At 43.6% G+C, this 14,742-nt stretch overlaps 1 protein-coding gene across 6 annotated transcripts in view; it reads right to left on the reverse strand.

Moving 5' to 3' along the window:
* The window catches only part of EHBP1 (EH domain binding protein 1), a 1,903,610-nt gene that overhangs the window by 717,039 nt on the left and 1,171,829 nt on the right, over window positions 1-14,742 (reverse strand). For all 6 annotated transcript variants that reach the window (XM_086927633.1, XM_086927634.1, XM_086927631.1 and 3 more), the window contains 2 exons: window positions 13,614-13,792; window positions 12,979-13,027 (listed from right to left, as the gene is read on the reverse strand). In XM_086927633.1, the coding sequence (XP_086783759.1) occupies window positions 12,979-13,027; window positions 13,614-13,792 (228 nt within the window). The remainder of the gene's footprint in view (window positions 1-12,978; window positions 13,028-13,613; window positions 13,793-14,742) is intronic.

The following is a 14,742-nucleotide window of genomic DNA, read 5'->3' on the forward strand; positions in this document are numbered from 1 at the left end:
TGGAGCCTTGATGGAACAGCGAAAAGGGTCTGACATTAGGGCATATGCGAGGAACAATCATTATAAAATATCGACGCATCGCCAGCCAAGATCAACAACTTTGGGGCATAGACATTGAAAAGGGACTGTGTACCCATCGCCACCAACTCAGGAGCATTGAAACTGAAAGTGGTCTGTGTACCCATCACAAATAAAACATAAAACATCAACATCTGCTACATATTTAACAGAACATCTGATAGATTAATCCATTTATGAAAGGGGGCTGAAGATATCACTAAATGAAAACGGACTTACTATTGAAGCGGAAACCTTGATTATTGATTATTGCCCTCCCCCCCACCCCCCACCCCCCTCTCCCCCAGAACAACAATAGACTATGAAAGACGGACATCTTGGAATGGCTAGTCCTTCACAAGTCTTCTCTTAACTCTTTAAGGGATAGTGAAACTAATTCCTACGACACGGTAACGGAATTAAAAAGGTGCATTTGGAGTTCAGCAGAGGAACTACACCCTTCACGTAATTGTGAAATTTTGGTACGTGATCCATCTGCCAATACTGGAACTTAGAAGGAGATTACCACTGTTCACTGACAAGGGAACAACTCTGTTCAATTTAAACAGCCTGATAACAGCAACGGAATATGGATGTAAGAGGCCGAATGATGATAGGCCCTAAAACACAGAGTATAAATTACCCTTCTAATCTATCCAAAAATGCGGCCAAAAAGTTCAAACATAACACACTGAGAAAAAACCCGGACACATTGTTCGCCGACCCATACTTTGATATGGTCAAAGGCACCATTATGAATGACTTGATTTTTCACACAAATAAGACAGCGAAATGGCGCAATGCACTCACAGAAATGCTGATCATAGTAGATTTGAAAAACATCCCTCATGGCACAAAATTAATAACTTCCCCATCAAGAAGTTGCAATGCTGAACTATGCATCACGTTATATAAAACGGGAATAGTGCTGATACAAGCAGCCAATAAGGACCTTGAGGAATTTGAAAAGACTTTCCTAATTGTAAAAGAATCTTTGGAGAGACGAAGACACCAACCACCCATGACCCAGCATGAAATCATGCGGGACAACAGTGTCAATTCAACTGGGGACATCAACCAACCAAGGGGCCACAACTCGCAAACCCCCAGCCGTGGAGACATAACGGAAACTGAGAAGGTAACCTTAGAGACTAGTACGGACAGAACAGGGAGGTCTTCCAATCCGGCTAATGAAGTGCATAGCCTGACCCACAAGGAAGAACCGATGCAAGTAACCAACAGAGAACTTGAGAGCTCTGAGTTAACTCTCCAAAACTTAGAGGTTGACTCAGAAGGACCAAACCTTCTACAAAACGGGTCACTACCAGATATCACTCGCGATAACTTCGACTCCAACACCAGAGACACCAATCTAACAGTTGGCCAGAACAACCAAGCCGATAACACTGATGATTTAACCGTAAATGCGATGGCAACACCAGAGACTGAGAGAGAAAGGATAACGATGGCCACCAACCTTGGAAACAAAATGAAGAATAAGGTCCCAAGGATAGAGCCGGTGCCGCGAACGCACAAGGCCACTGCGCTGGAAGAATGCATCCCAGCTCCAAGCGAACCCCTCTATGAAGCCAACGTAATGAACAAAGTAGATGAGATCGACCCCTACTTTCCTTCCGCGAATTCAAGACCAGAATCCCTCAGATCCACTAAAACACCCCTTACCAAGAAAAGATTTGTGGGAATGAGATCTGATCAGTTGCAGAGAAGAGCAAACTACATTGCTCATCCAGCCAGGTCTACCTCACACAAGAACTCATCCCGAACTCAGAAAGAAATCAAGGAGCTCCAAAAACTTGTAGGGAATCTAGCGCAAAACTCAATGAAAGTCTCACAGACAATTGGAAAAATCTGGGAGATGATGTTAAGCACGCACACCAAGGTCTCACACATCCAGAATCTGGTATTTAGACACAACAGACCTAACAGGACAAAGCCCTTGTCGATTGAAGAAACTCGAGCCTTACTCAGGTCCTATGAGCAACATGCCCGCAGGAAGGAGGAGAATATCAAAACTGTACCTATTGACTCTAACAGAACGACCAGAAAGAATGACAGGAAAGCAGTCCACCAAAATCTTCAACATATTCAGCTTATCGCATCTGAAACGGATAATGGAAAACTCGTAAAACCTCAGAAACCCTTGAACTGTCTTCTACTTAATTGTCGTTCGGCAACTAAACATGCAGCAGATATAGCCGCCCTCATCATCAATAAAGAAATTGACCTGGCCATCCTCACGGAAACATGGCTCAATGAATCCTCATCTCCTACTATGGATCTCTTAGTACCACCACAATATAACATCGTCAGGCTAGACAGACCAAGGAATGTGGGAGGAGGCATAGCTTGCATTCACCGGTCTGAGATCGAGGTTTGTCATTTCCAATCTGACCCCTTAGAATCCTGTGAATACCTTGGCATTAATGTGAGAACACCAAAGAATCAAAGTTGCAAACTGCATGCATTCTACCACCCACCAGGGGAGAACGCTAAGTTCACAGAACAACTGATGGAGATCATAACGACCAACTCTAACTCGGACGCCAATAATATATTCCTAGGCGACTTTAACCTCCATTGGAATGACGGCGGTGATAAATTGGTCAACGCGCTTAAAGACTTCCTCAATGAGCTAAAACTTGTACAAGCCTGCAACCAACCCACCCACTCACTAGGAGCGACCTTAGACTGGATCATCTCAAAAAAGGATGAGACCTCTATCCTTGCTATAGACCCATGTGACTGGTCTGACCATCACATTATATCATTCACGATACCTACATTGACAAAGGGCAGGACCGTGCAACCACGCAAGCTTGAGAAACTGATCCGAGACACAAAGGAGGCTAACACTGAATTACTGGTTAAAAGGTGTGAGAGAGACTTGAAGCCACTCAACAACAAGCAAAATGTCAATGAGCTGACCGATCATTACATAACCTCAATTGGTAATATCGTCAATGACACCATGCCTCTAAAAACGAAAAAAGTTTCAGAGAAACCAAGAAATCCTTGGTTTAATGAATCATTGAATGAGGACCGGCGCAAACTGAGAATGGCCGAAAGGAGGTGGAGACAACATCCCTCCTCCCCGGAGCTGATAGCGCTCAGAAAAACTAGAAAAGAATACAACAAAAAAATAATCAATTCCAAAAAAGAATTTTTCAGAGATGAATTGGACAGTGCCATAAACAGACCACGAAAACTCTTCGAGATCTTAAAACAACAGTCAAATAAACTAGCCAAAACGGTTTTAGAGAATACAAAAACGCCCATAAGCTGCGAGGAATTCTCCGCATTTTTCACTGAAAAATCTAAATTGCTTGAAGATGACCTCACAATTGCAGTAACTAACCTTAAGGCACTACCTCAATCCAATGATGAGTCCAATTTCTCTCCAGAATGCCTACAAACTAAAAATAAGGCAAAATGGGACACATTTGACCTATACGACCAGGAAAAAATCGCCAGAACGTTGGCGGCACTTAGACCGAACAACCACTTTCAAGACCCATTACCAGGAAAGTGTGTAAGAGAAATCAGCCACACGCTAGTTCCGATCTGGACTGAGATAATAAACGCCTCACTTGCACAAGGAACTCTCCCCGACTGTCTAAAAACAGGGCAGGTGATGCCCATCCTTAAAAAACCGACAGCTGCTGCCACAGACCCGAACAACTATCGACCAGTGACCAACATCCCTCTACTGGCTAAACTCATTGAGAAATGCGTGCAGGGCCAACTAAGTCAACACATCGCTAATTTCTCGCTACTGGATGATTGCCAATCAGGTTTCAGAACAGGGCACAGTACCGAAACTGCGATCCTGCACATTGTCGATGACGCCTTACAAGCCCTAGACCGAAATCAATCTTGCCTACTGATCCTCCTTGACCTATCATCAGCATTTGATACGGTAAAACACGAAGTGCTTTTGACCAGACTACAAAACAGGATGGGTTTGTCTGGAAACGTGCTGAAATGGTTTAATTCTTTCCTACAGAACAGGACTCAGCGATTCCTGGTTAACCAAGCAATCTCTTCCCCGAGCCCCAACGCAATAGGGGTCCCGCAAGGCTCTACGCTATCCCCAGATCTATTCAACCTATACGTAGAACCTCTTACGGAGATCCTTCAAAAATCACAGGTATCCTATCACATGTATGCGGACGACACGCAATTATACATAAAGATCGCCTCCCTTGAGGACATCGACCTAATGAACAAGACATTAAAGAGTGCTCTGCGATGGCTAACAATGAACCATCTGAAACTAAACGCCCAGAAAACAGAATTCCTGCTAATCTCACCGACAAGGAGCCAATCTGAAGTTATAGAGTGGACTAAACTGGTGACTGCACTAGAATGCACCCCGACCCTAGTTAACTCAGCCAAATCACTAGGAATTACACTAGATAAGAACCTCGACATGAAAAACCATATTAACGCAATGGCCAAGAGCGCCCGCTTCCACCTGAACTATTTAAGAAAACTGAAACCCTTTATCACTGAGACAGATCTAAAATTGGCTATACAATCACTAGTCATCTCGAGGATCGAATATGGCTGCACCACATTGGCGGGCCTGCCAAAAACATCCACAGCACCACTAAAAGCCTGCCTCAACGCAGCGGCGAGACTCATTACGGGAACGAAGAAATTCGATCACATTTCTCCTCACCTGAAAGCACTACACTGGCTACCTTATGAAGCCAGAATTCAAATGAAGATGGCCTGTATCACGCACAAAGCGGTTCACTACAACACACCGAGATACCTAGCCAAGAAACTTAAGATCTCAGGAGGTAACAGAACAACGAGAAGCGCAAAAGATTTGCTATTACGTCCAGCCTTTTTCCACAAGAAAAAGACCTACAACAGAGCATTCTCCGGAGCTGCCCCTAGAATCTGGAACTCACTCCCTCCAAACATCAGGAAGATTCAAAATACAGTAACATTCAAACGAGAATTGAAGAGCCACTTGATGAGTAAATACCCTACTTAGAGTAACTTAAGGATCACTGAGATGATCAATGACGCTACGGAGTGCTGCCCTCTCCATGGATAATGGAAAGATCATCATCGAACAATGAACTGATACCGTGTGCAAGCCGAGGCTTGACACCTCACAGCTACCTCGTATACATGTGTGAATTTGAATTTGAACTATATCTCACAGTCATACTATTTAACTTCTTTCTCACTTGATTTATTTATACATATATGTGGATCTTTAACTATTTGTCTCAACCACTATATACAACTTCTACCTCACCTGATTTATTTTATACCTATTATCCTTGATATACACTGAATCGCCTTATAACCCTACCTCAACGAGCATGGTTTGTTACTATGACACAAGCCAAGCCTTGCTCTCCATATAATGACAATTGCACAATCATTATGAATATATATATCTAATCGCGTCCATTCAGTATATTGCCTTTCTACCTCACTATTCTCTTGTTGTTATTATTGCTTTATTATCTTTATATGCTTTATTATCTTTATATGCAATTCCTTCCTGTTAAGCGCTCTGATACCCACGGGTCTTGTCCGCGCTATACAAAACACTATAAATAAATAAATAAATAAAATACATTACAGGGCCCCATTTGTCTTTTATTTATTGAAAATACAGTTTGACTTGATACTACAATCCCTTGTAATGAAGTAGGCCCGCACACTATGGGAATTGGGTTGAAACGCTGACATGCTCTCAAGAGACTCAACAGAAGATATACTTGAAACATTGTCAAATAGACCTCTAGTTTCCCAATGCTACTGTATATTTTTGCCATTGTTCTATAAACAGCTAGGAACATTATTTGCTTTATGGGTTGTCGTTTCTGGAACTTGGTGAACACTGTGCAGCATCAAATCCTGTGTGCTCTGCAGTCCTGCTTATCCGATGCAATTAACGAAGATGCTCTTGCAGATTTATGTTTGATCCAGAGAACTACTGCTGGTCAAGCAAAGAAGTAGAAGAGGTTGGTGGAATAAAGGCATGATGCTGATGGTGACAAGTAACATGCAATAGCTCATAAAGTATATAACGGTTAAACCAATTAGAATGAGGGGCAGCCCACCACTGCGTTTGGTGAAACTCACCAAGGATTATGCTCCCAATTGCATCACAAGCAGCTCACCAACACTGAACATTTGGTTCATTGTTTGCATTATAGAGTTTTTGCCAATAAGTTAATACAATTAATTGAATATAAGTTCAAGTTACTTAACTGCAGGTTCCTCGCCTTATTGATATTCCCCAGGTGTCAGACTGAATTCGGAAATTTGTAAGCAGTACTCATGCACGCCAGTAGGTGGGGATATGCAGCTCCCGTCGACATCGTTCCACTCCAGAAGTGATGAGCAGAACCGTATATAAGCGCGCCCCCCCCCCATACACACTGACATCAGTTTCGTTTATAGGCCGTCCGTGCCCTCAGACGCACAGCCCATCAGCTGATTTGCATGATCGGTGTGCATATCTGTAAATTGAGTCCTTCTTAGATGGAAAAAGGATGATGTTCACAGATCGGGAAGGCTGGGAGGGTTGATGAAGAATCTGCACTTAGATATGATATTGACCATAAAGATCGTTATTAAAGATGAGTAACTTGTTCTTCTGATGGATACTTCTAATTCCAGATATATCACCTGGTGAATACATACCATAACAGTACCTCCCAAAGTGGTGGGCCTGTGAATTGACTCAGACCAGAAAATCATGCAAGACCAAATGGGCAAAATGTCACTCTCGATAGACCAGACAGTCGAGGCAGTAGTATTTTGTGAACATCTGTACTGACCCGATGCATGACAAATGTCCAGGATGAGTACTCCGCACGCCAGGGCAGTGGTAACAACTTTGACTCTGGTGGAATGAGCCTGTAAGACTTCTGCGGGCTACTTCTTTATGCAGAAAACAATCCATTGTTTTTGTATTGTCTTCCCCTTCATTGCCCAGGAAAATCCTACAAAGAGACGATTGTTCAGTCAGTGTTGTTTGGTTCGATCATATAAAAGTTTAGCGCCTTCTTAGTGGCCAAGCAATACAGTCTCTCTTCCTCTTTATAGGGATGAAGTGGAGCAGAAAAAATGCCAGAAGGGTGACAGGCTGTCTGACATGAAATGGAGTGGCCACTTTTAGTGGAAAGGAAGCTCAGGTACTCAACACCAACTTATTTGGAAAATAAGTTGTTTAAGGTGGGTAGACATAAAGAGTCTGCAGCTCGCTCATACGCCTAGCCGATGTTATGGCGATTAAAAGACCGCCTTTAATGTCAGAAGTCTTAATGGACAACTGTGCAGTGGCTCAAAAAGTGTGCACATCAAAAGAGTGAGGACTAAGTTCAAGTCCAGCTGTGGCATCACAAAGGGTTTTAGTGGAGATAAATGTTGCACACTCTTAAAAATCTCATCACAACAGGTAATTTAAATAAAGAAGGCTGATCTGGCAACTGTAAAAAAGCCGAAAATTTACATAAATAGCCCTTAACAGTGCCCAAATCAAATCCTTGCTGGGTCAGGAACAGAAAAAACAACAAAACCTCAGACGGTTATGCTTGCTTTGGGTCAATTTGTCGGGTAACGCAACAATCCTTTCAACAACTGGAGGACACTTATTTTGTGGAAGTCGGCCTTACTGCCAGGAAGACATCAACGACTGGCATACATTGAATTTGAGGAAGGCGTCCTTGCTACCAGGACGACATCAATGGCTTCGAGAGGACGGTTGAAGAAGGTCAACTGCTGCCACTAAATCGCCAAGCACCTTTTGCCCAGGGTGCACTACGCTGCCCTGCTGCTGAGACAAAGTCCTTTTGAAGGTGCCTTTGGATCTCAGGAAAAACGCTCATGCCCAGCAGTTCCGAGTATCAAACTCTCTTGACACAATCTGGTGCCACTAGAATGACTTGGACCCAGTACTTTCTGATCTTCAGACCTCTGGGCAGTAGAAGGCACACAGGAGTGCCAAACTCCACTCTAAATGAACGATATCTCTGAGAGAGAGCTGCTTTGGAAAAGCCAGCGCACAAACTTGCTGACATTGTACATTCCTCGTGGTGGTGAAAAGATTGAGCCAGGGTTCTCCCCATTCTTGGAAGATGCCCCCTGCCACCTCTGGGTGCAACTGCCATTCGTAATCCACTAAGTATCGGTGGCTGAGTCTATCTGCCCTGGCGTTTAATGATCTCACGTGGTGGTTTACCACCTGAGAAATCCCTTGGTGGTCCAGCCACTTGCAGAAAAGCAGTGACCAAAAACCCACACCATCATGCTTGTTGCACTACAACACGGCCATGGTGTTGTCCGTGAGCATCTGCATCAGCCTTCCTCTGATGATGAGAGGAAGGACTTCAGCCCCAAGAGAATCACCCTCAAATCCAAAAAGTTGATAAGGATGTGAGTCTCTGCCAGAGGCATCTGATCTCCACCTCCGCAAGATGATAGGCTCTACACATTAGTGATGCATCCATGACCACAGTCTAGTTTTGATGGGGTTAGGAGAGAGGACTGCCATTGACTCAATTGTGGTCCTGTCGCCACTACAAATCTTTAGCAGTCTCCTCCAGCATGTGCATACAATCCAACAAATTCCCAAGATGCAGGCCCACTGGGACTTGATGTCCGTCTGCAGAGCCCGTATATGGCATTTGGTACATGTGGCCAGCACGATGCAGGAAGAGAACAACCCCAGCAGTCTCAGTCATCTACATTGAGATCCAGGACCAAGGTTGAAATATTGAATAATAGCCTGTATGCCCTGTACTCTTTGCTCCAGGGGAAAGGCATGACATCATGCCATGTCTAGAATAGCTTCAATGAACAAGAGCCTCTGCAAATGAACCATATTGATAGTGAACCCCATCGAGGTTCGCAGTCACCTGGAGATGGCTGACAACTGCCTGGGGCAAGCCCACCTTCAATAGTCAGTCATTCATGTAGGAAAGACAGGTACCTCGACCTCAGAATTTTTGCTGAGACCACCACCATCAATCTTGTGAACATCTGAGGGGCGCTGGTGAGGCCAAAAGGGAGCTCTGTGAACGGAAACCGCAAACTGCAGGTAGCGCTTGTGAGCTGGCAGGACGGGGATAAGAAAATAAACGTCCTGCAGGCCCAATGCCAGAATACGGTCTTCAGGGCCTACAGAATTTGTTCTAGCGTAGTGCATCTTACATTTGTCCTTCCACAGGAAGGCTGAGAGAAGACAAAGCTCTAAAACTGGATGAAGACACCAATATTTCTTTGGCAACAGGTAGTAGCAAGAGTTAACATGAGCCCAGAAACACTGAGGCAGAACGATTTCTATGACCTCATTGTCCCAAAGGGCCTGCACTTCCAGCTGCAAGATGGACAAATGGCCTCCTGTCAGCTGTCCTGAATGTGGTGGAAGATATGGTGAGGTGGAAAGAAATGGGTAAATGTAGCCCGATGGACAATCTGGAGGACCCACTTGACGGAAGTCAATGCTGCCTACCCTTGGAGAAAATATTGCATCCTGCCTCCGATAGAGTGGATGTGTGCCAGCAAGAACACAATAAAGTTGTTTTCTGGCTGCAGGAGCGATGGGGAACTGAGCTGCATGTTGGCCCTGCTGTCCCGAGAGCTGTCTCTGAGAAGCAGAGCCTCAGCCACTAAAGGGCTGAAAAGCCTGTTGGGCTGATAGAGGAGTCTGGCATTGGCAAATTGGTAAGCCCCAACTGTAGCCATGGAGAGAGGCGAAATTGCTGGTGGAAACTTCTTGTGGGAGCAGACAGACCAAAGGAATCTGTTGTGGATCTGCTCTCCTTTACCTGTTCGAGGGCAGTGACCGCTTTTTCACAAAAAATGGGAGAGACATTAAACGACAGGTCCATTAAGAATGCTTGGACATCCCTGGAAAAGCCCGTAGAACTCATCCAGGCGAGGCACTAAAGAGCCACACTATTGCCCAATGCTTGATCCAAACCATCAGTCCCATTCAAGTCAGCACGTATGACAAACTTTGCAGAATCCGTCACTGTCTTGAATAGCTTATGTAAGGGATTCACGAATCCGGAATAACAGTTAAAACCTGTGCCATTATATCGCTACAGATAAGAGAGGAGCAGCCTAGGAGATATTCTCTGACCTCAGGACAAGGTTCATAGAGGAGAAAATCAATTTTCCAAATTCTATTCTTTCTGATTCATAATCATGTGAAGAGAAGGAAAAGAATTGGGATTGACCTTGCTTGAAGACCCCTGTACCACCAAGCTCTCCATTATCGAGTTTCTGATAAGAAAGGCTGGGACACCTGTTGCGAGACGATGGTGAAGAGCAACCTGCCTATTAACAGCTGGACCTGCACATGGCATGTGCCTACAAGGCTATCCATAAGGGATTCATCAAATGGCAACAGGGGGTCAGAAGAAGTGTGGCCGAAGTTACCACACTGGTCTTCACTTCCATAGGGGAAAACTAGAAGTCTAGCACTTCTGCCGAACTTCGCTTAACAACTACTATGGACAAGCCGCTTTCTTTGTGGTAGGGCCAGGGGTAGACACTAGGTCAGTATCTTTTGGTAACCGGTACAGGGGATGGCACAGAGACCGAAGTTCACATTGCAGTCAGGACCCAATATGTGTTGAAGGGGCACAGATAAATGCAGACTCGCCAGCAGAAGTCCGACTGGAGGACCCTGCACATCTTTGGGGCCTGAAGGCACATCAGAGAGAGTCAGTAAAGTGCCAAAAATGCGCAGCATGGCATCTCATAAGGCCACTACTTGCTGCAACTCTGCCAACAGACCTGGAAATCAAGGTGTGAGAGACTAGAGTCTAAATTGGCTCCAATGGCAATCAGGGGTGACACAGGCAGGCCTGTTGATGTCCTTGCACCCACTCTGGAGTCCAAGAGAGGCGTGAAAGGGCCAATCCTGCTTCATCCTCTTATGCTTTTTCTTGGACTTACCCTAAGTCATCGAACGTGATTATGATCTGCTGCGGGAACGGCTTCAGGAGTGGGAACTGGACCTTCCATTCTACTTCAACTGGTCACAAAGTGAAGCCTTCTGGTGTTTGGTAACATACAGTTTAGCCTCATGGTGCTGTATGGCATTTGGGTGCATCTAGGTGCAGTCATCACAGTCTTGAGGTCGTGCTCTGACCAGCACACTTCGTGAGAGTCCATCACAGACATCTCTTTATGAGAGTCCCTAAATGGTTTAAAGCCTATTGTCTTAGAGAGCTACATTTTCCCTTGCACATTCCTAAATTTTGTATAATATTTGTGATCTAAAGAACAAGGAGAACCGCCAGATCCACATCTGCAGGCCACGAAAGAAAGGAAATTACGTCAGTGTGCATGGGTGGCACTTACATGTGGCTTCACGTGTCAATTCCAGAGAAGAAAGACATTGGTTCGGAGCCACATTATGCCACCTACCGGTGCACAGATGTACAACTATAAAGTTTCCGGATCCAGTTTGACACCTGAGGAATATTCAACAGGTAAGGAATCTACGGTTAGAAGTATCCATCAGAATAAAATGTTTATTTAAAGAGTGATAGTCACCTTCCTGATACAACTAGAAAAATCCAACAAATGTAATTCTTTGTGGATTTTCTATTTTATTTAATAATGTATAAGATGACCATAGAGAAGACGTAAAGTGGTGTAAGGTTATTTATACTTTATCCACTGTTTTTAGGACGGCTCTTACTATTTTCGCCAAAAATGATACTCAGTGTGTTGAAGGAAACTCGACGCACAGGGGATGAGTGGGTTCTAGTGGGTATTCTTACACTCTTGCCCAAAAAAGACCTAACCAGACATCTGAAATCAATGACTGCCTCTGAATATGGGGCCTGTTTGACCGTTAGGGACTGGTGCTTTAAAATGGAGGAGACAATTTATCAATCCAAAGAATGCCCAAACAAACGCAAAAACTATGGTAACCATGGCACTAAAATTAAATAGTGCCGAGGTTCTCTAGCACACATTGATTAAGCTATCAGCTTGAAGAAATTGTCATCCATTACAAGGTGTCAATAATGGTAGTAAATACAACTGTCAGTTTTGCTTATTACTGTTGAGAAAATAAAACAATTTTAGAAAAAATCTTCACGTGTGAAGGTCAGAAAGAGAAAAAATTTTGTAGTGCAAACACTGGTAGAATGGAGCTGACCCCTGTGCACACAACTATTTTTTTTGAGTATGGGGGTCCGGATTGGGATAATATGTTATTGATGGTAATCAAAAGATAGCACGTCAGCACACTGAATTTAGCTCCATATCACACCTATTTTTATGTACAACCATAACCTTTGTAAAACCTAAAACGTGGTTGTTTGCTCTAAACTCAATGGCAACATATGTGTAAGGAGAGATACTGTACCTGCTGACAGGGCTGTAACAGGATACAACTTTAAACATAAGGTCATAACCTCCAGAGAGGAAATAACTCTCTGAATTCTAGCAGACAATGGGTCAGGCAGAAGTGACAGCAAAAATGCTCTTTACAGAGCAGCAAACAATTTTACTTTGATGGATGTAGCCAAATCCACTTTTCCAATGGACCTGTGATCCAATGTTGAGAAAACAGCCATAGGCACAGCCGAAGTGTACGTACTGGATGTACTGGGTGCTAGCAGGTGCATATTAAAGTTTATATGATGAGCAGCGAATCCAGAATGATTACTGTAGGCGCAGGAAACATCGAGTGCCAATTTTGGCACACATTATGAATGCTAAAAATCATGACACGCACGAGTCAATAATGCATCAGATATGAACTGCAGGAAGCGACATACCTTCTGTGAGCTGGAGTTATGACCTTACCAAACAGCGGCGCCTGCCCAAAAATTAATAAAGACCTGCAGCGAAGACAAAATTCAAGTTATGCTTTCTGTTCTCAGCAGTCCTTACCTTTTTGTTGTTCTCTTTAATATCTTGAGGATTCAAGGACTTGTAGTCACTAGGGAAGAAAAGAGCACAGTCGGTATCCGTAGCGTTTGAAAAGCTGCAGTTTTAAAACAAGCAGCTGAATAAAAACATTTGACATACAATAGCATTCAATAACTAGCAATTTCACAGCAATTCAATCAAGGAAACTAATAGCGTGGAAAATTAAAGACAAAAAAGGAAAAAGGAAAAAAGAGAACAGCTATTACGTGTTTTAACGCCTGAAGCCTTCTATCTAACAACAAAGTTAAGGAGAGGACCAGGGGCTAGCCTTGACAACCAAATTTAACAGGCAGTAATCCCTTGTTGTCAGTGTACAAAGAGCTACAGGCTTATTTGTCTCATCTCATTTCAACAATAACAGAATTTTCATAATCATCTTGGAAGTCAGTTCTTTGTATGAGATTAAGAAGGAAAATAAATCATTTAAAAAAAGAGCAGGGGGCTTACATGAGGGATAAAGACAAGTTTGCAATTTGCACATTCATTTATTCCCCCCAAAAAACGCATCTCTCCGAAGTGAATGCCTCAGCAGTACTGCAAACCTGCTTCAGAAGTTTTTCCCCACAAAAAAGTCAGGATTGAGGGGCCGAACTTACATTAAATCTGGTCTGAAACGGTGTAATATTGCACAGAAGGCCAAGCCATTCCGCCATGATGTGGTAAAATTTGTTATCTTTACGCCTCTGTAAGCCTTCGTAACTTCTTTACACCAGACGAGCAGTGACTGACTAGCATTTGGCTTTCTCCCCAAAACAGGACTTGGTATCGGGCTTGGCTGCAGAAAAACGACAAAAAACAGACATAAAAGAAATTACTGCGAGATGATAATTGACATTAATTGACCTCTCTAGTTGATCTGCATCCTTTGATGTCTGTTAGGGTCATTCAAAGCTGTCATTTTACAATGGCTCAACCTGCAAGAGACACATATCTCGAGTTATTATCTTCAGTTCTTGCCCTTGGCACTTGCCACTGAAGAGAGTGGATGCGCAGAATAACTAGACGGGCTTCTAAGAACAGGCTGAGAACGGCACCACTGGAAACCGCGGGTTAAAGTGCTTCAGCAGTACAGTCTGGGCATGCTACACACCCTCAGAAATATGCTTCAAATGCGGTCATGTAAAGGCATTCTTTTCACTTTTACAGAGCAAAGGTATTAAGACTGGATCAAAAGGCCGGCCTAAGAAGGTCAACGCTGCTCTCCTCTTTCCAGCACATCAAAGTAGTTTTACAGAGCATTCTCTTACAAACACACAGTACTACAACCAAGCCTACCATATATGCAAGGTGGCTTATTCCCTTACAAGCAACTTTTATTTTACTCACCACAACAGGTGCTTTATTAAGAAACCTTGGGGTCAACTTTTCAATTTTGTTTAGTTGTAACTTTTTTTTTTATTAAGACAGACCACGCCCAAGGGAATATCATGACATTTTGTAATGGGCAAATACAAGCAGTGCGATTGATATGCTTCTGGTGACAGTTGCGATAATTTCTGAACACAGGATGAACGTTTTGAAGGCAGTGAGTGGACAGAGAGCTATGGCTCATTGCAGGGTGAATGCGTTATCAATTAGTCAGGCTTTATTCTCATGCCAAAGTAGGTGACCAGTAGGCCCTATGGTAGTGCTAACACATCCTCAAGCTCTTGGATACACCAAACACCAAGAGGAAAGGGGTGGATTTACCAGTATCCCAATTTTTTTTCGAAATCACCAGGAACG

The sequence above is a fragment of the Lissotriton vulgaris genome, chromosome 6 (assembly GCF_964263255.1).
Source record: "Lissotriton vulgaris chromosome 6, aLisVul1.2, whole genome shotgun sequence".
NCBI lineage: Eukaryota > Metazoa > Chordata > Amphibia > Caudata > Salamandridae > Lissotriton > Lissotriton vulgaris.